The sequence below is a fragment of the Arachis ipaensis genome, chromosome B9 (genome assembly GCF_059453495.1).
Source record: "Arachis ipaensis isolate K30076 ecotype BB chromosome B9, ASM5945349v1, whole genome shotgun sequence".
Classification (NCBI taxonomy): domain Eukaryota; kingdom Viridiplantae; phylum Streptophyta; class Magnoliopsida; order Fabales; family Fabaceae; genus Arachis; species Arachis ipaensis.
Window position 1 is genome coordinate 10,930,053 of NC_142444.1, and position 27,362 is coordinate 10,957,414.

At 31.1% G+C, this 27,362-nt stretch overlaps 3 protein-coding genes across 3 annotated transcripts; 2 read left to right on the forward strand and 1 right to left on the reverse strand.

Annotated features, from left to right (window-relative positions):
• The first annotated feature begins 871 nt into the window (after positions 1-871).
• Positions 872-2,171, forward strand: STOMAGEN (stomagen). The gene is made up of 3 exons (XM_088500016.1): positions 872-1,182; positions 1,582-1,655; positions 1,746-2,171. The coding sequence occupies exons 1-3, from the start codon at positions 1,104-1,106 to the stop codon at positions 1,914-1,916; spliced, it is 324 nt and encodes a 107-aa protein (XP_088356142.1). The 5' UTR covers positions 872-1,103; the 3' UTR covers positions 1,917-2,171.
• An 18,141-nt stretch (positions 2,172-20,312) lies between these two features.
• LOC148543722 (uncharacterized) lies at positions 20,313-22,225 on the reverse strand. The gene is made up of 3 exons (XM_088498680.1): positions 22,099-22,225; positions 21,276-21,737; positions 20,313-20,584 (listed from the first exon to the last, which is right to left on the reverse strand). The coding sequence occupies exons 1-3, from the start codon at positions 22,223-22,225 to the stop codon at positions 20,313-20,315; spliced, it is 861 nt and encodes a 286-aa protein (XP_088354806.1).
• A 695-nt stretch (positions 22,226-22,920) lies between these two features.
• LOC107619108 (uncharacterized) lies at positions 22,921-27,153 on the forward strand. Its single transcript, XM_016321326.3, has 5 exons — positions 22,921-23,330; positions 23,905-24,065; positions 25,197-25,227; positions 25,922-26,024; positions 26,688-27,153. Exons 1-5 carry the CDS (start codon positions 23,010-23,012, stop codon positions 26,825-26,827), a joined length of 756 nt encoding a protein of 251 aa, XP_016176812.1. The 5' UTR covers positions 22,921-23,009; the 3' UTR covers positions 26,828-27,153.
• Positions 27,154-27,362: the final 209 nt, after the last annotated feature.

Genomic DNA, 27,362 nt, shown 5'->3' on the forward strand with positions numbered 1-27,362 from the left:
AATGTGACACTGATTAGGTGTTTAATTATTGTGCACAACATATATGCGAATAAAATACAAATAAAAATGAATTTGAAAATTTTCATTTTTGAGTATTGGAAAAAAAAAACACATGTTAAGAAATTAATTTAGGAGCGCATAATTTCAAGAATATATTATAGTGTCTGGATAAGTCACCAATATATATATATATATATATATATATATATATATATATATATATATATATATATATATATATATATATATATATATATAGTGTCTAGATTAAATTAGGTAGTGAAAAGAAAAAAAATAAAAAGATAAAGATTCTCTTTGATAGATAATTAAATATTTATTTAAAAAATATATATTATTTTATTTTTATTAATTCTTTAAAATAAATTATACACTTTTTTATTCTCTTCATATTAAAATTTTTTTATCATAGAATTATCTATTAAATTAACTCCATTTCTTTCTCATAGTAATATTAAATAAAGAATATTAAATTATTAAGTGCACTTACATACATAACAAGTGTCAATTGAGAAGTAAGAGCGTGAAATTGAATAAAAAAATTATTATTTTCTTAATTTTTTCTTTTTGTAGAATGGTATATATTTTCTCAATTTAATTGAATGATAAATAATTTTAACTAAATGTTTAGCTTAAAAATTGCCATTAAAAATGGGCAGATTATCAAAACAATTAATTAAGCATAAAGAGTTTAATTAATAATCATTGATGGTATAAAATTATATATATTTTATTTTGTCAATAAATTATATTAATAATATATATAACATGGTGCAAAAAAATTACACAATTCTGATAAGCATGCTATCCACTGCTCTTTGCAGATATTGTCTTCTATGTCTCTTTATATTCTGAATATTTAAATTGAAGCAAACACATCCCTCACCATTTTGTTTCATCTCCCTCTTCTATCTTCACATATTCATTTCCCTCTAAGCTTTTTATCTTTCTCTCTACTCAAATAAATTCCCCATTATCTATATATCTCTTCCCATCACTCCCTTATTTGAGGTTATTCCAACACATAAAAGATACAATAAGGGAGTAGAATAATAATAATAGTAGTAGTAATAATAATAATAATAATGGGAACTACTAAACTTGCCAAATTACTTTTGCTATTTTTCACCTTATTAACACTTGCTACTCCTAAAGTCATACAAGGTTATACTCATGTCTTTTTTTTTTCTTCTCTCATTACTTCACTTCTTCTTCTTCTTCATCTTCAATTGTTATATTACTAAACTCAATTCTATCATGTCTCACTTCTTTTACTTTCTTCTATCTCTTATATATGTTATTCTTGCTTATTGCTTTCCTTTAATTTAATTTCTTAGGATTTTAATATAAACTTTGCATTTAATTCTTTGTCATTATTATTTCACAAAGGGTTTATGCTTGAATAATGCAACTTTTACAATAATAACATTTGTTAAGATGAAAAGTTATTAATTAATTGTTTTAAAAAAATGTTAACCTTTTTTTGAATTTCCTATTTTCTACTATTATATATGTAACTTATTATAATATTATTATTATTTCACTAAATTATTATTGTTGCAGGAATTCAAACAAAAGGATTATTGGTCTCCCATGAGCACTCTTTTTCCCAAGCCCAAATAGAACAAAGTTTAAAGGTAATTAAATTATATTATTATATTATATGAAAATTTGAATTTTGTTAGAATCCCAAAGAACTGAGTTTGATGCAATAAGAAATAATTCAGGAATTGAAAATGAGGAATTCAAGGAGATTGATGATTGGATCAACAGCACCAACTTGCACTTACAATGAATGTAGAGGATGTAAGTATAAGTGCAGAGCTGAACAAGTACCTGTTGAAGGAAATGACCCAATTAATAGCCCATACCATTACAGATGTGTTTGTCATAGATGATATTATTAATTAATTATTAATTATTAATTATTAATTAGTTAGTTAGGTTAATTTTGTGTTTTAGCTTGAGATATTATTGTAGCTAGTTGTGGTTTAATTTATTTTATTTTATTATTATTATTATCTCCATAAATCATCCTAATCCCATGCATCCCCTAGGGAACTTATTATTTCTTTTTGGTTATGTGTAAGTGCAAGAATTGCAAAGCTATGATGAGTGCAATTGCTGAAAGATGAAAGCCTTCAATTCTTTTCTTTTCTTTTCTTTTTATTTTGAAAAGTTTTTCAAGTATACCGATACATCACTGTTTCAGTAATTTTAAATTGTTGATTTTAATTATATATTTATATATATTTTTTATAATTAAGATCACCAGTTAAAAATTACTGAAATATCAGTGTACCGATACACTTAAAAGTTTTTCTTTTATTTTATGTCTTTTACATTTCAATTCATATAGTATACTATTGTCATTCAATTAGTAATATATATGAAAAGCAAGTTGAAGTGTTGAATAATGTATGTTACTTAAATTAGAAGGATTCCTTTATTTTATTTCGTTGTTATTATATTACATTAATTAGTTTTATCTTCAATGCTTTAAATATTTGCTAATTTGTGAATATACTAAATATATAATTTGAATATAATTTGTTTTGTGAAAAAAAAAAAGCATATTATACTACTAGTGGTATATATGTATACTATGTAATTTATTAAAAAATATATGTAGATAATATTATTTAAGTATTTCCGCTGTTCATTCATTCTCAGATTTTCATATAGTAATTTTTTTTATCTCATTTTTATTATTTATTTAATTTTATCTTTTAAATATCCAATGTCATGTGAGTTCTAATCCCAAATTTAAACATTTTTTTGGAAGAATAAAAAAATATTAACAAACCCTAATTTATTGCAAAAATCTTTAGGACATTGTTTAATTAATCAGAACCATTGACATTTAGGTAGTATGTTATATGCATGCAGTATGATACAAGTATCTAAAAGCTTGGATTAATAGTTTCTCAATTAAGAATGGTCAAAGTTAGATATTAGTGTATGTGTAGAAGTATCTATGTCAATGAAAAAGCAAAGGGATTTTGAGGCATATACTCTATGAATGAAGAACGTAGAGCATTTGAAATTCACAAAAAAAAAATAATGAATGTGCACGCTTAGCCTGCAAGTTGTCACATGGCAATGGAATTGAAAGTGGTCCCTAAAGTATATATTATTAGACAAAAATGGCCAAGAGATCACATGGCAACTTAATTTATTTATTTGTTTGAATCTTCTTATTATTATTCCATCTTCACTAAGGGGCAAACATTAAATTTGTACAGTGCTGAATAAGGGCAATATAATATATATATATAGGTCCCATTTTTGTGTGTGTAAAAAGCAAACTGAATTTACCTAGCCACTGAAACCCTAAATATATGTTTGTTCTATATGCAATTGGCCTCATCTATATATATATATATATATATAGGCTTTTTTATTTATATATGCATAGAAAAAATATTATTTTTTATAAAGCACATGTCTCAAAAATGTTTTTAAAATGTGCATAATCATTTTACGTCAAGCATTCACGAAATGGAATTAGCTTCTATTTTAAAGAAAGTATATGCATAAAATGGTGCACGTCAAAAAACTCATTCCAAAGAAAACAGGCACGAAATGGAGCAATTTATGTATACCAGCCACAAAATAGAATAATTCGTGACTTAGACACGCAAAATGAGGACTTCAATAGAACTGAACACGAAATGGACTACTCCTGTATGTCAATTGAGCTGAACACGAAATGACCACTCATATATAGGTGATGAGTCATATATTATTTAATTGTGTGCATAATTCATTCTACAGTTAATGTTTAATCTTAAATTAATTGAATTTCTTACTCCGTATATGCAATAAAATGTGATGATGATTATAAAATTAAAATTTTTTAACATTACACCAATTTGATGAGCTTTATTACTATTATCCCTATTATTATATTGTATATTCTCATAATTTGATGAGTTTTATTACTATTATTCCTATTATTATACTGTATATTTTCATGCTTTTAATGGATAACATTAAAAAATATTATATAAATTTAATTTTGGATCATTTATATAAATAAAATAAATGAAGCTCAAAATTATATATACTTCTATATATTGAAATTGAATCAACTTAATTTGATTTGATTTATACAATATATGATTTTAAAAGTAATTAAAATATTATATCAATTAAATTATCCTTTAATTTGTAAAATTAAGTGTAGAATAAACGTTTTGATGATATTATATGTTACTTCTAACTCTGAAAAATCCAAGTTTTAATTCATATGCCACTTTGAAAAGTTATACTTTATATTAACTTTTTTAACATCAAAAGTCTCATTTATGACTCTTTAGATACTAATGAGTCAAAGAATAATTTTTAATGAATTTTTAAAAATAATTTATTGTTTCATTTTGAATTTATAAATTTGTAAAAATGTAAATTTTTAAAATTTGAACTCAAATACAAAATTTGAATTTATATTTTTATTTGTTTTGATTTTTTTGATATTTTATTTGAATCTAAATTCGAGTATTTTTATTGATATTTATATTTTGAAGTTAATGAAAAATAAATCATTTATACAAGTAGTAAATTATTTCGTGTTCAGCTCCATTGAAGTTTCCATTTCGCGTGTATCAGTCACGAATTGCTCCATTTCGTGGCTGGTATACATGATTTGTTCCATTTCATGCCTGCCTCCCTTAGAATGGATTTAGGACTCCTCATTCATTCTCCCTTAAAATAGAGGCTAATTCCATTTCGTGAATGCTTAGCATAAAATAACCATGCGTATTTTAAGAATACTTTTGAGACATGCGCATTATGGAACGGAATAATATTTTTTTCATGCGTATATAAATAAAAAAGTCTCTCTATATATATATGATTTTGAGCACAAAAATCTTATCAATTCAGTAGTACAAATTATTATATATAATTCCTCTACCCAAATATATATATTTTCAGAGATGAGAATACACACCCCAAGGACGAAGTATGAACAATACACAGTGCAAAATGAGAAGTAGAGATTTAAGACCAAATTGGTGCACCCTTAAGATATATATATATATATAGAGTAGAGAATTAAGACCAAAATTTTCTTTTTTTGAAAGAACTAAATATTGTATTTGAATGAAAAGTAAATTTGTTTTTTGTGAATTGGATCAAATAAAGTCGAATTAAGAAATTTATGATGGGAATACAGCTAGATGAAAACTTAAATCCTACCGTATTTACCTATTGCGACCCTATGCTACTCTAACATTAATAAGACGAAATAAATAGGTTTTCTTTTGTTGTTACTTTTTTGTTTAGTAAGTTATGAACTTATTTAGTTTGGAACTATTTAGTTAGAAAATAGGACCAGATAGTTATATATCCAACTTTCTAAGGTAAAAATTCACCTGCAATCAATTTTACGAAAAATTGTTTAAATTACTATGATGTTATTATTTGATTTGATAAAAAAAATTAGTTTATTTTATATAAATATATTTTTTAAAAAAATCGATTTAGATAAATTAAATAATTTTTTAAAGATTTTTTTTAAATTTTTTTACATATTATCCCTAAATGATAAATTTAGTACGTTCTTTTTTTTTATCTTTTTTGACCAAATTTTTTTTTAAATTTATTTTTTATTTTTATTTATTTAATTCTCGTAAAATATATGTACACATAATTGTTTAAAAAAAATAGAGTTTGGTATTCTGGAAAAAAAAACTCACGCCTTTTTTGTTTGTATAAAAATGGTGAAAGAGAAAAAATTAAGAATCCGAATGGAAAGTAGAGGAAAAAAAATTAAAATTCACATATAAGGATAAAAGGAGTTTGTGATACGAACAAAAAATTATAAATGATTCTATCTTTTTCTGTTTCATTTTGAACATCAAATAGTATAATGAGATAAACAGTTACGTATTTATTAAATAATTTTTATTATTGATAAAAAATTAAATAAAAAAAATTAAAAAATACATTTAAAATAAAAAATTTGATTAAAAAATATGAATAAGAAGAATATATCCAATTAAAAGTTTGAGATTAGTTCTAAAAAATTAAAAAAGAATAAATTTTAAGAGCATAACAAAAAAAGAGAGTAAAAATAAGTTATTTTTTTAAATTATTTTTTTTAATTAAATTATTTATTTACATAAACTGATTTTTTTAAACCAAATAATAACACGTATCAACAATCCAAAAATAACTTTATGTAAAGTTAACTGTATATGAAATTGACTATAAATAAATTTTTGCCATTTAATTATGTAAAGATTTTAATGTTTGTAATGCTTCAAAGTTAAGGTATATTAAGAATAATTAGAGTTAGGTAATATACCCAAATCATATATATTGGTTAAGATTTATTCGAAGATTCATGGAGCTTGAATTGAAGGGAGGGTATGGCTTATGTCTCTTCTTTTGAACATCAAGCTCCTCTAATTGCTCCCACAATTAACCATGTTATTATATAGCCAAACTTGATTTAAAAGAGATACAAATTCAGATATAGTTAATTTTATGTAAAGTTAATAGTTGAAAATCGTTAAATAATAATTTAGTTAAATTTTTTAAATTATTTAATGATAGTCAATTATCAGTTTCATATAAAATAACTGCACGGAGGGACGGATATACCGAGGCCTCGCCTTGCCCCCCACATTTTTAAAAAAAGATTAATAGTAATAAGTTATTAAGTATGATTTAATCTTTTTTAAATTTATTTAGTATTTAGTCTAATATAAATAAAAGTCCAGCATAACTTAAATATTAATAATTTCTAATATCTAAAATAATAAGTAACAATATTAAAAAAAATTTGAAAAGATATTATTATTAATATTTTTTAATTAAATAAAATTTTTTAAATCTCATAAAGTGGATTTTTTTGTCTTCTTGTTAGCGTCCTTCTTGATTCATTTGGTATTAATTCTCTCTGTTTCAATTATTACAATTGAGAGATTTTTTTCAATGATGAATATTGTGAAGAATAACTCATAAACAAAATGAAAGGTTAATTTCTTGCTAATTGCTTTTTAATTATATTGAAAAAAAAATTGCTAAAAATTTTGACACAAATTCTATTATCGATAAATTTTATGATACGAAAAATCGACCACTTCATTAATAAAAAATACATACAAATTTATATTTTAAAATATATTCTCTATTAATATATTTTTTGTAATACATTTTACATTATATAATTTTTTATATAATTTTTTAATATTATATATATATTATTGGCCCTTTCAATATAATATTTCTGTATCCGTGTACCTGAGTTTTTATCTTTGAAATATATATATAATACTCATGAATTGTTTTCAACATGAAATGAAGAATAATAAGGGTGAAAGTGTCATTTTGACGTACGTTTGATGAAGAAGTGTAGTTTCTAGTTTCTACTTTCTAGAGTGTACATAACGGTGCAATTAAAGCAAATTGTGTACGTGATGATAAGATGCGTAGTTTCTAGTTTCTGTAGTGTACATAACTCTGTATTGAAGAAATTAAAGCAAATTGTACAATTATTAAATAAAAATAGAAAAATTCTACTTGTACAAAACAAATTAGTCTTTAGTTAACCTTTAAATTTAATATTTTATTATTTTAATTTTTTAATTAATCATATTTTATATTTTTAAGAAACCACTCTTATTTTAAATGTTATTAACTAAAAAATCTCTAACTTCTTATTACTATAATAAAACATTTTCTTTATTTTCTCTCTTTCTCTTTTTCTCGTTCACACTCTTTTTTTTTTTTTTACTAAAGATATGAATATTTGAGTTATTACTCATTAGCTTTTCGTTCACATTCTTTCTCTCTCTCTTTCGTAGAGATCATATCGTTCTCTCATCTAGCAAAGTTCTCCGCTTCAAATAAAAAAAAACTTATGTAAGTATTTTATCTAAATATCCAAAACTAGAATATCATTATAAACTCAGCTGGTCCAATTAAAAACAAACACATTCAAAATTATGTTGCCTTTGATTATTCAAAAAAAAAAAAAAATAAGAACATAAACACATCCAAAATTATGTTACCTTTCATTAATCGGGAGAAAAATAAAAAATAATATAAACGCATCTAAAATTATGTTGTCTTTCATTAATAAAAAAATTAAAAAAAAAAAAGAAAGAAAGAGGAGACAAACCACTACAAATAATGTAGAATAATAAACGAAAATTATCTACACATCCAAAACAGTTTGATTACAAGCTCAGCTGGCTCCAATTAAACACATAAACACATCTAAAATTATGCAACTTTTCAGTAACCAGAATTAAAAAACAACAACAATATAAACACATCTAAAACACATAAAACACATTTAAAATTATACCACCTTTCATTAACTAGATTAAAAAAAATAAAAACACAAACACATCCAAAATTATAGTTTAATTAATTAGAAAAAAATAATAACAATATAAACACATCCAAAATTATGATGCCTTTCATTACTCGAGAAAAAAAAGCCAGCAAGAACAGCATAAACACGTTTATTAACAGAAAAAAGATAAAATAGGAGAGAGAAAGTACTACAAATCATGCAGAATAATGAACAAAAATTATTAACACAGCCACATCCAAATACCTGATGAGTGCTTCCGGCGCAGAGGGAGCGGCGTGGAGGAGGAAGGCGGCACGACAGAGCTGCGAGGGGGAGTAGCGCGGCATGACGGAGCTGCACAGGGGGAGGAGTGCGGTGTGCGAAAGCTGCGCAGGGGGAGAAGACCGACGCGGGAGGAGGAGAGTGCGGGCAGAGACCGGCGATGACGGCGACGAAGATGAGCTTGGAAGGAGAGGAATGCGACGTTGTGGATGAGCGCCGAGGTGGAGGAAGGCAGCGTCGAGAATGAGGGATGAGGAGGACGGTAGCACGGACAAATGACGGCGGAGGATGACTTCTCTAGGTTTTCAAAGTGCGCGCGTTGAGTTTTGAATTTGAGCCTCTGGATTATGGATGTGGGGTAAATGTGACTTCTCTACTTCTACGAGGGTTTTGAATGAGTTTAGTTAATAATTAGATGGTTTAAGGTTTATTTTAAAATTTTAAAATTAAAATTTTGAATTTTGAATAATTTGATTTTTAGATGTGTATTTAAATTATAATATATTAATAATTAAATATATTAAATCAGAAACAAAAATTTAAAATTTAAAATTTAAATTTTAGTTTTATTTAGTTTTATTTTAAATATGTATTTAATTTTAAAATGACACTAAATCTATTCACAATTTTAGATGTGTTTATTTTATTTTTTTTAAATTATTGTAATAAAAGACTGAATATTGTACCATTTTTAAAGGATACTAGTTGAATTGATAAAAAATAGTATTTACACCATTTTACAAGCATATTTTTTAAATATTTTTTATAGTATAAAAATAATTTTTATTTTTTTCTCGGTTTACACTAATTATTTTTATGTTTAATTACTCTATTGATCCCTATAGTTTTGCGAAATTTTCAATTAGGTCCCTATACTTTTTTTTTCTTTTAATTGGGTTCCTGCACCAATTTTTTTTTTCAATTAGGTTCCTCTTGGTAGTAATTGGCTTAGTTGTATAAGGACCTAACTAAAAAAAAATGGTATAAGGACTCAAATAAAAAGAAAAAAGTGTAGGGATTCAATTGAAAAAAAATTGGTGCAGGGATCCAATTAAAAGGGAAAAAAGTATAAGGACCTAATTAAAAATTTCGCGAAACTATAGGGACCAACAGAGTAATTAAACCTTATTTTTAATATAAAAATAAAAAGCATACAAAAATAGAACTTTTTATTTTTAATATTTGATTGGTAATGGTGTTTTTTTAAAATGTGGATTGTTAGGGTGTTATTCTCAAATGTGAAACCGTTTAACTAGAAAAGTAGAAATCGGACCGTCTGATTTATTAGAGGTACAAAAATCGGACAGTCCGATTTGTAGAGGTACAGAAATTGAACTGTTCGATTTGTATTAAAAAAATTAAAAAATTTGAGGTACAGAAATCAGACCCTCCGATTTATGTACTTTCCACAATTTTAAAAAACACAAAAAATTACAATGTTAAAGTATATCACTACTTTTACTTCCATACAAAAAAAAGCCTACAAAAATAATCAACATATATTTTTTTATTATAAAATATAAATTTTGATACTACGGTGATACCAACAATCATGGTACAGAAATGGAGTAAATCTCCAAAAGTGGTCCTGAGATTGACGTCGTGCACTAAAATCGTCTTTGAGATTTTAATTGCATCAATTACGTTCCTAAGTTTAAAAAAATTGTACCATATTAGTTCCTGATCCGTTTTTCATTAACGGCACGCTGACGTGGCTTGATGACGTGGATATTTGGTGACACGTGTCACCTCATGATTTGGTCACGTGTAACGGTATGATGATTTATTGATAAGCAACACATGACATGTTGATGTGGATGGTTATGCCACGTGTCACCATACTATTTTGCCACGTGTCGGGTTATGTCACGTGTCACAATTTTATTTGTCCACGTGTCATCCACTATGTCATCATTACATATGTATCAAATTGGTCTCTTACTTTGCATCAAATAACTCATTTTAATCCCTGAAATTAAATATCGTGTACCAAATTAGTCTCTTTGTTAGTTTGTTCTCTTTTTATTATAAATTCAAAATTTTTAATATCTTTAAATACACTATTTTAATTTTATATTTTCACAAGTTATTTAAATATAAGTGCTTTTATAAAATGTTTTAAAAATTTTAGTTTTAATTATACAATTTTTTTTACAATATTTTATTAAAAGAATTATATGAGATATTGATATTAATTTAGTAAAGAGTGTAAGTTAAGAGTATAATAATGTTTTTTAATACAAACTTTTTAATATTTAATACCTTAATAAATATTTTAAGAATACTTGATAAGGCACTTGTTAACTAATATAAATTTATTATTCCCATCCAAGAATATTCGATTCTTCATATAATTGACTTCTCACTAAATTAATAAGATAGATTTATACTGTCGATTATAATAATTTATTTTATCTATAACTTAGTTAGGCGGCCTTTTCATATATTATACTATTAATTAATATAAGCACTTATTGTAACCATGGTTTGAAAAATATTAAAACATATACAAATAAATACAAGAGACAATAATAAAGTTTTGGATTTTAGCTAACATGTGCTTTAATGATATAAGTTAAAATTATTAATTAAAAATTTATTATAAAAAATTATATAATAAAAAATAAAATTAAAATTAGTGTATAAAATAAATTAAGAGTTTTAAATTTATAAAAAAAATGAGAACAAACTGATAAAGGGACTAATTTGGTGCACGATATTCAATTTTAATGACTAACATGAGTCATTTGATGTAAAGTAAGGGACCAATTTGGTGCATATGTAATGATGACATAGTAAATGACATGTGGACAAATAACATTATGGCACGTGACAATATAGCATTGTTACACGTAGCATAACTATCCATATCAGTATGCCACGTGTTGCTGATCGACACGTCATCATACCGTTAGACGTGGCCAAATCATGAGGTGACACATGTCACCAAAGATCCACGTCATTAAGCCACGTCAGTGCGCTATTAACAAAAAATGGGTTAAAGATTAATATGGTGCAATTTTTTTTAATTTCAAAGACGTAATTGATGCCATTTAAATTTTAAAGACAATTTTAACGCACAAAGTGAGTATCAAGAACCATTTTAAACATTTACTCTACCAAAATGTTAACATATCATAAGCTTGATACTTGATATGACTGGATATGCCCAATATGCTTCCCTCCCACCAAAATTTTCTTTTGGGCTGCTATGTTCCTGGCTGGTAGTTAGGACTCAACATTAATTTAGTGTGTCAATTTTGTAATATTGGAATTGGTGCTCTAAGAGGTTTCTATATCATGTTAAAAGTTGCTCTAAAAATATATATATATAATCAAAGAAAGACTTCTTAAGTCTTTAAATAATTTAAATAATAATAAATAGAAAATTTCCCTAACATGGAAATCTATTTCATTTTTATGGAATGTTCGGGCAGAAATAGACCCCTTTTTATTAGAAAACAAAAAAGCTATCGAATGAATCGTTGTACATTTCAAATTTGAATTAAGAATTCGGCGTTCTTTTAATGGTTTCAGTACCCGCGGAAAAAAGATGTTAGTGAAAATACAAGATTTACTGGAAGAAAAAAAAATAATTTTTAGATCATCAAAAAAAAAAATTGGAATTCGAGTTAGAGACTCGAAATCAAGCAAAAGCGGAAGACACGAGTGGGGTGGATTTGGAATCATCTCTTTCAACCCAAGAAAAAGATATTGAAGTAGAGTCTACAGCATCAGGATTGGCCAGGAAAGAGGAAAAAAAAATACAAGAACAGAATGGAGGTCGAAATAAATCTCTTATTAACAAAGTTTTTTATTTTTCAATTGAATTGGAAGGGTTCCTTAAATCACAGAATAATGAATAATATCAAAATTTATTGTCTCCTGATTAGGTTGAAAAATAATATAAAAGAGATTGCTATAAGCTCTATTCAAAGAGGAGAACTCAATCTAGATCTTATGGCAAATCAAAAGAGTTTAAGTCTTACAGGATGATCAGCCACACTGGGACTGAGACACGGCCCAGACTCCTACGGGAGGCAGCAGTGGGGAATTTTTCGCCCTGACGGAGCAATGCCGCGTGGAGGTAGAAGGCCTACGGGTCGTGAACTTCTTTTCCCGGAGAAGAAGCAATGACGGTATCCGGGGAATAAGCATCGGCTAACTCTGTGCCAGCAGCCGCGGTAAGACAGAGGATGCAAGCGTTATCCGGAATGATTGGGCGTAAAGCGTCTGTAGGTGGCTTTTTAAGTTCGCCGTCAAATCCCAGGGCTCAACCCTGGATAGGCGGTGGAAACTACCAAGCTGGACTACGGTAGGGGCAGAGAGAATTTCCGGTGGAGCGGTGAAATGCGTAGAGATCGGAAAGAACACCAACGGCGAAAGCACTCTGCTGGGCCGACACTGACACTGAGAGACGAAAGCTAGGGGAGCGAATGGGATTAGACCCATTATTGGGTTATTTACACAGAGGGATGGAAAAAATTGCGGAAAATCGAACAATTATACAATATCTGCCTGGTCACTGCGACCCCCTTTGTGAGGGGGAACCCCTTCTCCCGAAGTTACGGAGCTATTTTGCCGAGTTCCTTAGAGAGAGTTGTCTCGCGCCCCTAGGTATTCTCTACCTACCCACCGGTGTCGATTTCGGGTACCTCAAGTTTCAAATTTTTATTCAGTTTACCTTTTAATAACTCATAATCAAATCTCGATGAATAAAAATTTGAAACTTGACAAGTTATATATATATATAGAAAACTTTTGAAATTTTGAATGTATTTAATGTAGCGTTTAAGTTGGATGAATTGACACTATTTTTATTTTTTTGGATGATTATTATTCATATAGTCAATATAAAAATTAATTATTTTTATTGATATAATATTATGTAATTAAATGTACATGTAAAATTATTTTATATTAACAGTGTATTAAATTAAATTCTTTAATGTATTGTACAAATATAAAAAATTTATTTTTTCAATAATTTTAATGAGATTTTTTCTTTTATAGCCTTTTCAAAAGCAATTTTAGTGTATTAACTAGCAAATTCTAAATTTATTATTCATGATTAAATTTATTATTTTAATAATTTTAGTGAATTTTTTTCTTTTACAGTGTTTTGAGGAATATCACTAGGACATTACCCTTTTTTTTTTAAATTAAATACCTCTTTTTTTTGTGTGCTCTTATTAAAACTATTAAATTTTATTGACTATCTACTAATTCAAAGAAGAAAAGATAAAAATATTTTTGTTTCGAAACGTACCTGAAACGATAAAATGATTGAGTCTTGAGTAATGAGATCAAAGATGATGGTAAAGGTATTTAAGATAGTTTTACGTCAATTTTAAATTTTTTAAGGTATATAAGTCAAATCTTAATCCGTGTAGTTTTAGTCACAAAAAAAAATTCGTATAATTTTTATTGGGTCAAGGCTCTATTTAAGAATTTGTCGTTGAGTAATGGGTTGCTGCATATGCAAGGTGAGATTCGAACTCCCAAATCTCAATACTTGTTTAAACAAATGAGTGAACTGACCATTCGATCAACATAAGTTAATTGACAGAACAAGGCTTTAATTGTCAATACTTGACTTGGTTTCTCACATTTGAAGAGAAAATTGTTGAGTAAAAAATGAGTGAAAAAAAATTAGTCCTATATAGTACATACATCATAAATAATTAAAAAAATAAAGGATATATAAAATAAAATACTTAGATTTAATATTTTAAGGTCTTGATTTAAACATAGTTTTTTTAAAATCATTGTATCTCCATCCGTATTTATTATTTCTCCACCAATATTATTACCACCACCATCACGGTCACAATTACACACATTGTCAACGATGGCATGGTGGTTGTTGATTTTTAAGGCGGTTGTTAGAGAAATATAGAAGACGAAATGATGGTGGTGGAAGATTGGAACGGTTAACGTGGGTGACAAAGAAAAAGGTTAGGGTGGCAGACTGGCAGTAGTGGGTGGAGTTGCAAAATAGGAATGGTAATAGGGAAATGGATCCTCTCTATTGAAAAAAATACTTGAGAGAATAAAGTGTGATCTTTCACTTTTAATTTTATAAGTGGGACCAAAATTAAATAAGAGAGAAAAAATAATGAAAGATTAGATTCAACACTTGACAATATCTAGTTTTTTTTTTTTCACTGGAGATGATTCACTCCCATAGTGGATAGTGATGAAGTGTGGATGTGGGTCAGTGGGTAGCATGATCTATAGTACACAATAGAGCTGGTTAAAAACACCGCTTTTTAATTTCTATATGGAAGCTTGGCTGGTGTTGCACCCGGTTATGGGAAGGAGGAGGGCTGCACATTGGTGTGGTGTCAAGTGTTGAAGGAAATCGGACCGTGCGACATCCAAGTTGCAACACGAACGGTCCGAGAAGTAGCTACCAAAACGGACGATCCGTTTTGTGGCATGCTGGACACGCGTCACGCAAAGCTCACTCCCCAAATGGTGCCCTAAATACCAACATTGACCATGCAATAAGGACTCTCACCATCCGGGATATCACTCTCAGCATTTACTCTCAACCTCAAAACTCCATTCTTCTTCTTCATTCCTCTGCTGCTAGTGGGTGTGCATGGTGAAAAAAAAAAGAAAAATGCCAAAGAAATATAAAATTAAAGATGTTGATCGCCCTGAGTTTCATATTATACATTATCTCAGTCATTCTGATTATGTAAGTTTATTTTAATTTTTTTTAATTTTTATAATTATAATTATTATTGTTAAAAATTTAGTTGTTCTTATTGTTGTTAGGATCTGAACTTAAAAATATACATAAAATAGTTAGGACTATTCTTCAACGTTTTTAATTTTTTTTTTTCTGAAATTTTTTCACTATTTTTTTATAAAAAATATTATTGTTAGGGGGTTAATTATTATTATTGTTGTTAGACATTGAATCTAAAAATGTAAATAGAATGATGTTATATTTATGTAAAAAACGTAATATTTTTTTTTAAATTTGCTTAATATTTTTTATTATAATTATTAGTGTTAGGAAGTGAATTATTAATATTCAGAAAATTAATTATAAAATGTAAACCGAATTATTATTAATTTTTTTATACCACGTTTAGTTTTTTTGAAATCTTTTTTAAATTTTTAGTTATAATTGTTAGGAAATTAAATATTATTGTTGTGGTTGTGAGTAATTGAATTTAGGAATAAAAACTGAATGGTTAGTATTAATTTTTAAAAGTACGTTAGTTTATTTTTGTTAATTATAATTATCATTGTTAGGAAGTTAATTATTATTGTTATTAGAAAACGAATTTAGGAAGATAATGAGAATGATTATTAGTATTTTTTAAAATTTAGAAATATGTGTTTAATTTTACTTAAGTAATAGTTAATAGATAATTAATATTACAAATTATAATGTTATATATTAGAAAAAATTTTTCTACCGCAAATAAATAAACAGCATCTCTAATGTTGTAACATTTTTTAGAATTGATTAGGAATGTATGTATTAGTTAATGTTATTAATAGTTAGTTTTAAAAAATTTTAAGGATTAATAATTCATTTCATTTTAGAAGTTATAATTATTTGTTTTAGTTGGATTTAGTCAAATAATTTATGACAGTTGTGTTATTTCAAGTAATATGTGTTGTTGAGTTAATTGTGCAAATTTTGTTAATGAGTTGCTGTAGTTAAAAAATTTTTGCCTTTTAGTAGTAAGTTAGTAATAGTTAATGAATGAGTTGACTAATAATTTATTATATTTTTTTGTAGAAATTAAGAATGTTGACATGTGACCATCCAATTCCTCCGGATCGGTACAATGATAGCGTGGAGGAGCATTTACGAGTTACTGAATTTTATCATGCATCTCAGATTGGTGTAGTACAATGTCAGAAAGTACTGGTGAATGCTCTAATCGAACGGTGGCACCCAGATACACATACGTTTCACCTTCCCATTGGTGAATGTGTCGTGACTCTTGAAGATGTGGCTCTAATTCTTGGTCTTCCGACAGATGGTCTTCCAGTCACAGGGATGACAATGAGTAGTTTTGAAGCCTTGGAGGCAGAGTGTTTGCTTCAATTTAGAGTTGCACCGCGTAAGTCGGACTGTAGAGGTAGTTGCATAAAATTGACCTGGCTGCGGGATCTAAAAGAAAATTTAGAGTTGACTGATGAAACAGTATACAGAGGTATGTGAGGTGCCACATTATGTTGCTGATCGGGACGATTTTGTTTGGGGATAAGTCTGGGGCAGGTATGCACTAGAAATTTCTACTCTTACTTCGTGATTTTGTTAGTATTGGACAGTATAGCTGGGGATCGGCATGCCTAGCACACCTCTACAGCGCGTTATGCAGGGCATCTCGTTTTGATTGTAAGAAAATAGATAGTCCACTAACACTTCTACTCGGTTGGGCTTGGATCTGACTGCCATATCTATTGCCGCTTCCTAGGGAACCCCACAGTTTTTCACTAGCAAACAGGTAATATTATGTTACAATGTACCCGTATCTTGATATTTAAGATTCAGTTGAGCTAATTGAATATATCATATTAGGTGGCGTAACTGGGAGCGTAGTGACCAACGATATAGATATCTGAATCTAGCTCACTTTAGGAAGGCCTTTGATGAACTTTAGGAAGGCCAAGTGTGTTTTAATTAAAGAAGTATTAGTTTCGGGTTTAGGGTCTGGGACAAAATTATGAAGCATTGTTATTGTTATTGGTATTGTGGGTTGTAATCATGAGTTTCCTTTATTTTTTTCAGTTTGTGTGGGTTGCTTATGCTGTGGATCGCGTAGATCCGAGCATAATTCCTGCTGAAATCTACATGCAGTCGGTTGTCTGGAGCGCTACAGTTCCGTTGGTTTCATTTGAATGTATTGAGTGGCATGCTACCGATAGGTTTAGGCGACAGTTTGGTTTCGTTTAGGGAGTACCTAATCAGGAGCGGAATATGGACAAGGCGCATGGAGAAGACCTGACTGGTCCTAAGAATCTTAACTGGGCCACGGCATCGAGTCATTCGATTTGGGTGATGCATTGGACAAACAGGTATAACTACATTCTTTTTGAGCTTCCCATTCCTTCACAGCATCCATTGGATAGTTACATGTACTGGTACCGATCAAAATTTGGGGACCACTTGAACTTGTCGAATCTTGTGGGTCAAGAGAATGATGAAGGTAATCAGGATATGGATGAGGGTAATCAGGATACCGATGAGGGTAGTCAGGATATGGATGACGACAATGAAGAACAGGAGCCACATTCGCCGCATATATCACCTCCAAATCCGCTTCCACATGAACAACCTCAGTTCTCAAGCCAGTATGTACCTCAGACACATAAATTGTGTCTCTGTTTGGTTTTTCATAAATGATGTGGTATCTATGTTGGTTTGATTACCTAATGTGCTACATTTAATTGTTTTTTTAAATTGTATACAGATCAGGCACGCACTCCGAATGACAAAGCCAAATGTTACAATATGAGGATTGATCCGCCACATCGTAGCGCTAATCGCTACACTCCATCTGTCTTAAAAAAGGCAGCCAAGAAATGCAAGAACTTTGTGAAAGATATAAAGTGGGCAATCAGAAAGTAGTTATGGTGTAATGTATTTATTTAGGTATTAATGATGTGGACTATGATTAGAGTACTTTGTATCTGTTGGACATTATGTATTAATGACCTGGACTATGGTAAGTTTACTTTATATGTTTAGAGTATTTATGTATTAATGAACTTATTCATGTATTAACGATCTGGACTATTTATTAATGTTTCATAAAATCTTAATATATTGCTACAGATATCATATCAATATACCTCATTTAGACAATTGATGTCATATTATATAATGCTACAGATATCTTATAATACTAGCTTGTCATAATTTATAATGCTACATATATCAGGTCATGTTAACTCAATATGAGAATTCATGTCATATTATACAATGTTAGATATATCAGGTCATATTAACTCAAATGGACAACTCATGCCATACTATATAAAGCTACATATATAATATCATCTTCGACTGTGAACCTATTGAGCATCTCTGTCGGCATTTACACCAGCTGACTGGCGGCATCTGCTACGACTGTGTCCCTCAGCCCCACATAGCCCACATCGCCTAGGACGACGTAACATTCGCGTGTCCATCTCATTCAAGAAGTGTGTCATCCTGGGGCGACCTTTCATGACGCGTCTCAGGTACAGATTCGGTACGAACCGAGGTCCGTTGTAAGCAGGCCATGTAGTAGGATTACCTAGTGGCCTAAACCTTGCTCGGTACACCCGCCGAAATTGGTCCATCTTATACACATCATGCACATACAGTTGTCAATCCAGTCGCTGGTTGGCACAACATGCGAACACATGTCTACAGGGGATCCGGTCCACCTGGAACTCACCACAGTCACATCGAAGGCCACGTAGATCGACTGCAAACTCCAGTCCGCTTGGCATCTCACGCACCTCAAAGACCTCATTTTGCCGGTCAAAGCAACTAACCTGAATGTTTCCTGATGCAAGTTGGTTTGCATGAAACTTCGAGGTCACGACATCAGAAAACACATGGCCAGCATTAATCCGGGCTTCCGCCTCCGCTCTTTTTTCGGGTGAACAACTCGTTTAACCTGTAGAATGTGGCCTTCACAAGAGGAGTAATGGGGAGATTGCGTGCACCCTTCAATACTGAATTGATGCATTCCACTAGATTCGTCGTCATGTGACCCCATCGGTATCCACCATCAAATGCCAATGCGTACTGTTCGCGAGAAATTCGGTTTAACCAGTTTGTATACGCCTCGCCCCGTTCCCGTAAACGCTGGTAACACACTTCGTACTCCCGCACCATCCTCGAATATCCTGGAGGATAACAACATAAAAAAGAAAAATAATAGAGGTCAAAACAAATATTGAAGGTAACTCTGTTAAATAACTTACTTAAATTTACTGAATGGTTACCAATGTTGACGACCAATTTTTGGAGGTACGGTGCCTTGAACTTTCTCAGAAAATTCAACTATATATGCCTGATGCAAAACATATGAAAAGCTCTAGGAGGTGACCAAGCTACGTTACTGCGTTCCACAGCAACATTGATGGATTCGTGTCGGTCGGATATTAGACCCACACCATCCCGAGTGACAACATGTTGACGTAGGTTACTAAGGAAAAAGTGCCATGCATCAGAAGTCTCTCCCTCCACAATAGCAAACACAATTGGGACGATATTGTTGTTGCCATCCTGTGAAACCGCCACTAGTAGACAACCCTTATACTTTCCGTACAAGTGAGTCCCATCCACCTGGAAAATTGGCTTACAATGTCTGAATGCCCTAATACAGGGGTAATAACTCCAAAATACTCGATGCAGGACCCGAATATCACCCACCAAGTCATCGCCTTGATATGTAGGCATAGTCTCAAAATGGACAACAGCTGCTGGCTCCTTATGACACATGGCCTCAAACCACATAGGCAACGCTTCGTACGATGCTTCCCAACCTCCAAATATTTTTTCTACTACCCTTTGCTTAGCCAACCATGCTTTCCGATAACTAACGGTGTAGTTGAACTTCAATTGCACTTCTGCTATAACCGATTTTACCATTAAAGAGGGGTCAGCCTCAACCACTGGCTTTATTGCTTCTGCGATTGTGATAGAATCTAGCTTCGAATGATCCTATGAAATGGTGGCTCTGTTACAGGTGTGACTACCATTATACCTTCTTATAATCCAACAGTACTTCCTGCTGATCAAGCTAACCCTGATAAGCCAATCACACCCTGACCCATACTGTGTACACTTGGCATAAAATGTCAACGGCTCAGACTCATACATCCGGTAGTCTACGCTTCGTCGTATGATATACTCTTTTATCGCCTTAATAACAGCTTCCCTGGAACTGAACTCCATACCAACTGCAAATTCACCATCTGCGACAATAGGAATTTCTGCTGGGACAACCACCATAGGAAAAATTAAATTAATACACAGATATTTCAAATTCGATAATAAAGGTAAATCAATATTCACTGCATGTAGTATGATATAAATCCAAACCTTACATCATGTTATTATGTCACTCTAAACAAAATAAGAACATCAGCATCAGATGTAAAAATCGGACTGAACCGGTCGATTCGACCGTCAAACCCAATGAACCGGATCCTAACCGGTCCGGTTCATTGAGTTTGAACCGTACAAGGCATCGAACCAGTGCGAATAATAATTACAAACTCACGTAATTTTTAATAATCATATTGTAGAGAATTTTATTATTATTTTTTAATAAATACTTGTAGTATATAACAGTAAAAAAAATAAAATATTTATTGTTCATGTTCCATATTGGTTTAAAATAACTTCATATTTTTAAAATGTTAGCAAAGACATACATTTTGAAGTTTCTTATTTAACATTCTTACTATTTTTTATTTTTTATTTACATAGGACCGGATCAACCGGTTCAATCACTTATCCAGCGGTTGAACCAGTGACCCAGTCACCTAAACCGTTCGAGCACCGGTTCGATCCTGACAACTTGCACATCAACGCATGATTGAATAATGGTAAATAAATACTAATTTATTCATAACTAAATCAATAACTAACTAAAAAAAACTAATACGACGAATTACGTACCTGCAGTCATATATTCCGGAAACTCCGGAACATGCATGGTATCCAAGTCCAAAACTCGCATGAATGATGGCTCCTCAAACGGCACTTCGTTTGCGAGCGCATTTGCCACCTCTGTCACATCTGGAGCCATAGTTCTGTCACCGTGATCTTCATCTCCATATGGACCAACAAATTCGTAGTTGCTTTCGAACTCTTTTTCACTGTCACTATTATAATCTTCCCGTAGAATATTCCGGTCGGCCTCAGATTGTTCAAACTCAACATACAACTCGATGAACGAGATCTGAGCCCGGTTTTCAATATACATTGAAAACATCTCTTGCATGCTCGCTTCGTCCGTCACATATTTAGTTTGATACTGGACGAATCCACCAAACACCGGTATGGGATATCTGTATAGAATACAGGATATTTTTCTTGTCCTCTCAGAATCAATCTTTTCACAGATCACGCCTTTGAGCTCTTCAAATGAGATGATAAAAGAAATAACAACATCTAGCGGATTTTCACAAATAAATTTTACTCCTTCAGACGTTTGTAACAAAATCTGACCAAAATAATACACTTTTAGTAACACTCTGTCACTCATTTCTCTCAATCACAAAAAAAAGCATAACTTTAGCTACTAGATTTTCAGGTTCAAAACAATCAAAGAAGAAACCAAAAAGAAGAAATAGAAGAAGCAGCCGTTCAAGAAGCGAAAGAAGACGCAAGTAAGCTACCACCAGTTCACTTCACACTTTTATATAGGCCTCTTTAAATAACTCGCACCCTTCGACTAGGTTAACCTGATTAAAAAAAATATTAAAAAATAAAATCGGACCATGCGATTTCATGTACCAGTTCATATAAAAAATTGCCAAGCTCATGCAAAACGGAGGGTCCGAGTTCAATCTTCCCAAATTCAAATTCTTAGCATGGAACTCGGACCATGCGATTTGATGCCCCATTTCATATTAAAAAACCAAGCTTAAGCAACACGGAGGGTCCGATTTCAACCTTCCAAAATTTAAATTCTCTTAATATACAAATCGGACCGTGCGTTTTGTTATGCAAAAGTTTAAAACCAAAGAACTCGCACGGTCCGAGTTCTTCTACCTCACACTGCCAAAAAGCTGTCCCACATATATGTCTAGTCCTCATGAATCCATATCGAAGAATAGCACACATATGCCTTTCATTTCCATAAAATTGAGCCTAAAAACACTCCCTTAGCAAATCAAAATTTACTTGATGATTAATTAGACTAGTAATATTTGGGAGGTAATAGAAATTAGTCTAAATAGTCTAAAATTATCTAATTTAATATTTATTAATTATGTCTGAAATAAATATATAATTTTAGATGTTATATGCACATAATTATAGAATTTTAATTTTAATATACTATCAATATAAAATAATTTTACATGTGCATCTAATTAGTAATATTACATAAAAAAAAATTATTTTTATATTAACATAAATAATCATCCGAAAAAAGGATGAAATTGCATATCAAAATTAAACTCATAATAAATTATTATCTCAGATTTATCAGTCATGCTCAATTTTTTCAAAATATTACATTTGTTTCAATATTTCATGAGTATTTTTATTAGCATTCAAATATTTTATGATTAAAAAATAATTTTTATTATTATCTTATTCAAAATTTTCAAACCCAGTTAAAATTTCAAAATAATAGTTGATTAGGGGAAACAAGTTGAAGAGAGTGCTACAGTGAGCGTGTCCATGCTCTCTCTCACGAAGCGGCTACAAGCGCTTACGCCGTACCTCCTTCGCGGCCCTTGCCAGCTCCGCTATGCCCGAACCGACACCACTGCCGGCAGAAGCGGCGGCCACAGAAGGCGCCCGAAGTCGCCGCCACTTGTGCTGAGGAAGGTTGATGAGCGCTCCGAGTGGTGGGCGGTGGACGGCGAGATGCACGAGGTGGGCGATCACGTGCCGCCACGTGAGCGGTTCGTTATTCCGAGAGACAACATCCCTAACAAACGCCGCAAGCAGCTCAGGGAACAGTTCATGCGCAGGACTCGCCTTCTTCTCAAGGAATCTGTTAGTTCCTAATTTCTTTTCCCTTTTTTTTTTTTGAAAAAAAATAATTCTCTAATTTCTGTTTGGTTTCATGATTAGTCTTCACATTTCACAAAAAAATTTTCATTGTAGGCATCAAATTTAAATGATTATGCTGTGATTTTGCTCTGCTGTTTGTTAATTCTCTTGAAATTGATGTATAAAACTAGAACGGTGTATCTTTATGATTTGCTAGCTCGTTGATAGATTAACATTGTGGTAATTGGAGTCCTCTATGTGCCGATTGAGTTTGCTTTTGACTCATAAGTTTATTTTATTTTTTGACTATTCTGTAATTTGATATTTCCCGTGTACAAAAGAGGACTTTTGTTGATATCATAGAGACAATAGGGGCACATTGTATTTTATCATTTCTTTACGGCTTAAGTAATCAATTTTCTTATTACCATGATAAATCTGATGGATCAACGTGAATCATGTGTTATTTGATTTGCTTGCTGGAGTAATGGAGCTGTTAACTTGTAATGCTTTTATGGTTGAGTGTGAAGTTCAAAACATGATTGTAGTCCTGAAATAGTTTTAATTGTAATGAAAGGAGCATGAGCCTTGGTGCAAGAAATATATGGAACTATATAATGAACTTAGAGAAAACTGGGAGCGGCTTTATTGGGATGAGGGCTACTCTAAGAAGCTTGCTCAGGATCATGCAAAGTATGAGTCTGCTGAAGAAGACGATGAAGACTTTTCCCCATACAGGTTTGCCTCCTTCACCGTTTCTTTCCCTCTATGCTAGTTGCTTTGACTGCGAAAAAATATTATTCTTAGGTATATTTTAGGGAAAGAAGGTTTCGTGCTAGTGGATTAATGAATCCTGTGTAGGCAAGGTGGGAAGTTGGACCTAATTTATAAACATGCGAAACATGTGGCATTTATTAAGGTGGGAAGGTGGATTAAACCATAAGAGGGGAAGTGAACATAAAGCATGATTTTATTTTTTTTTTCCCAAAAAAAGGGTGTCTAAGGTTGTGCATGGTAAGTGTTTCAGGACAAAAAATTATAGAGAAAAGAAAGAAAAGCTGTATATTTGTTCCCTATCATATTGTCCCTTGCTTTTGGGTAGATAGACAATTCGGCAAATTTTGTCCTAGGTCAAAGACTTTTTCTCTCTTTCTGTATGTTGCATCCTCTAAACGAATTTGTGTCTCTAATAACTCTGGATTTTTGTCCTAAGACAATTAGTTAATGGGGTTGGAGAGAATAGAGATGATGTCTTGAATGCCTTCAGTCATCCTTATTTCTCCCTTTTCTGCATACCATTTTCTAAATAAATATGTACATTCTGCTACTATATCACACTGATATCAGCTGCAGAGGATAAATAATACAGTATACTAGCATTTCATTGAGTAATCTGATGATTCTGATCCAATCTCTATCAGTCTATCTGATACATCTTTTTATTCACCTGCGAGTTTAACAGCTAAAGTACTTCATGATGGTCATTCAGATGGGTCTTATTCAAATAGATATTCTTCAATTTCTCTTTGGCTCTAGCTCTCCCTATATATAGTGCCGAAAAGTTCTGTTTAAAAGTTTGTGCTGGTCTTTAATTGACGTGTTGAGAGATTGAAAAGCTATGCTTTATACATAAATCTTTTGTTTGTTTTTCTTGTGTAGAGGAACTCTCATAATATTATTGTTCTTGTCATCTTAATGAAATTCTTCTTTTAACCACCCTCCCCCCCAACAAAAAAAAAAGGAATATATCAATTTAAAAATATTACGTTTGGATTAATCTGATTAATGGCTTGAACTGCTTCAGTGATTAAGTTATGGAGGTCATGGAGTTGGACTCTAATTTTGGTGTTGTCTATTATGACATTTCAGGAATAGAAGGTCCCAGATGGAGCATAATAAGGTACATTTAAGTGATTCAAATATAATGGGGACCTTTTTTTTTCTTTCCGGTATTGTCCCGTTTGTGTATCATGCAACTTTTATCCATCACTTCATGAGCCATCCAGAATAAAGTGCCAAAAGAAATGCATCATCTTGTAGAATGCATTTGCACTTGGCCATGGATAATTATAGTTCGAATGTTGTAATTCAAATTCAAGTTGTGCTATTCTTCTCTGAGAGGGGATAGACCTCAGCTATGCCAACTATAATGGAAAATAAATTATTAGAGGTTTAGCATCTATTTGGTCATTTAGTGGAAAGCTCATAATCTTTTTTGAGGGATTTCTCTTCCAGATTTTAAGAGATTGGGTAGCTTCGTTTTGTTGATGATTTTTTAAAACTTGTATGAGTATAGAGGATCTCTTCATTTTTTTCCCGCTCTTAATAAAATGTTATATAATTAAAGAGTTTTAACCATAAGAAACGTCATTCTATGGGGATAATGTGTAACTAAAACTTCTTCCTTTGGAAAACTCAAATTCTGCTTCTGTCACTTATACTGTTATAGCCTTTCTTTTTTTCATATTGTTACTAGTTGGCTCCAAAACTTGGATCTAATAGTGTGAGATTGTTGGAATCTATAACATTTGCAATATTGTTCACTATCTTTTTTTCTCTACCAATCCTATCTCTGACAATTTAATTCAATGCAGGAGCATAATTTTGTGAGAAACAACCAGTCTGATACATGGGAGAAAGTCAGCCTTATTCGGGATAAATTTGAGTATGACAGAGAGAAAAGAATGAGAGAAAAAGGTTAGTTAAGTTTCTAGCTGGTTATACTCTAATTCATGCAACCCCTCAAATTCTAGTAGTCACTGCATACAACTTTTCTCATTGGACATTCTTGGCGAAATTCTTCAAAATGGCCAATGCACTTCATAACAGCTGGAGTTTCAAGGCACTTAAATTTTTTAAAACCAAGAACCAAGTTAGAGCCATACTTAAGTTGATTGTAGTAGAAGTAACTCGTAAGCAAACAGGCTCCGTTAGTTAACAGTTGAATGCTTGATTGTATTTTATAGCATTCTTAGAAAGCAAAAAGAATTTATAAATTTCAATATCTTAAAGCAGTAGAGTTAACTTATTGAGATTATGTGGTAAGGGAGCTTTAAGTCAACATCAATGTCAAGATATATAATTCACCTGTTCACTGTGACTTCAGTTTCTGCTTATAAGTTCACTTCCTACTAACTCAAGCCTTAAACTTTTTGATCCAGGCATTGACATAAAAGAAGAGTTTATTGTTATTCACTTGTTTTATGAGTTGCATGAAGCTTATGTTCAAGAACATCTCTGAATCATACTGCGCTCTGTTTTAATGAGTGATTTTGTTCTGCGTGCTCGACTAACTATTTTTGTTCTTCAACAAAACTAATTCAGTCAGTTTTCATTGATCCCATTGACTTCTTTTTGCAGCATTTGCTCCCATGCATGGGGCTGGAACCATGTCTGACTTCCGCGATTCACATTCCTGGAACAAACATGATTCAGACTCCTGGAACCAACCACTAAACACTGATCGATATTTTGGCCAAACAGAAAGAAGAGAAGAATAAATGAAAATTCATTCGCCATCAAGGCACGAAACCGGATATTTTTTCCATGCATTCCCCCTCGGTGTTAATAGCTGTATCTGCTGCCAATATGACTACACCCAGTGATTCCATGAGAAATAGTTAAAAATGCCTTAACAGGAGGAGAATGTATCACATGGATGTTTATTTATGGTTTAAAACTCCATTGCTATGGCAGGAGCTTGTTTTTCTGAACCGAGGATATCATCATGTATCAATTACTTTTTCCCTGACCCTAATATTGCCCTTTGGACTGATGAGATATTGTATCTTACCAACTTTTTGATCTGTATATATCTTTATTTTCATGTGGTGTGATGGTTTTAATTGATGTCATCTTAGTAGCATCATGCGTCTTCAGCAACGTCAGAAACTTGTTAGTCAGCCCTCTCATTAGTTGGAAGAATGGATACGGACGAAGGTGGTTGGTATTGGAAATTTAAGAGACTTATTTGATTGATTGATAAGTTAAGCGACCAATTTAACAATCAAGTATTCAAGTGAAATTTGAGCCGTT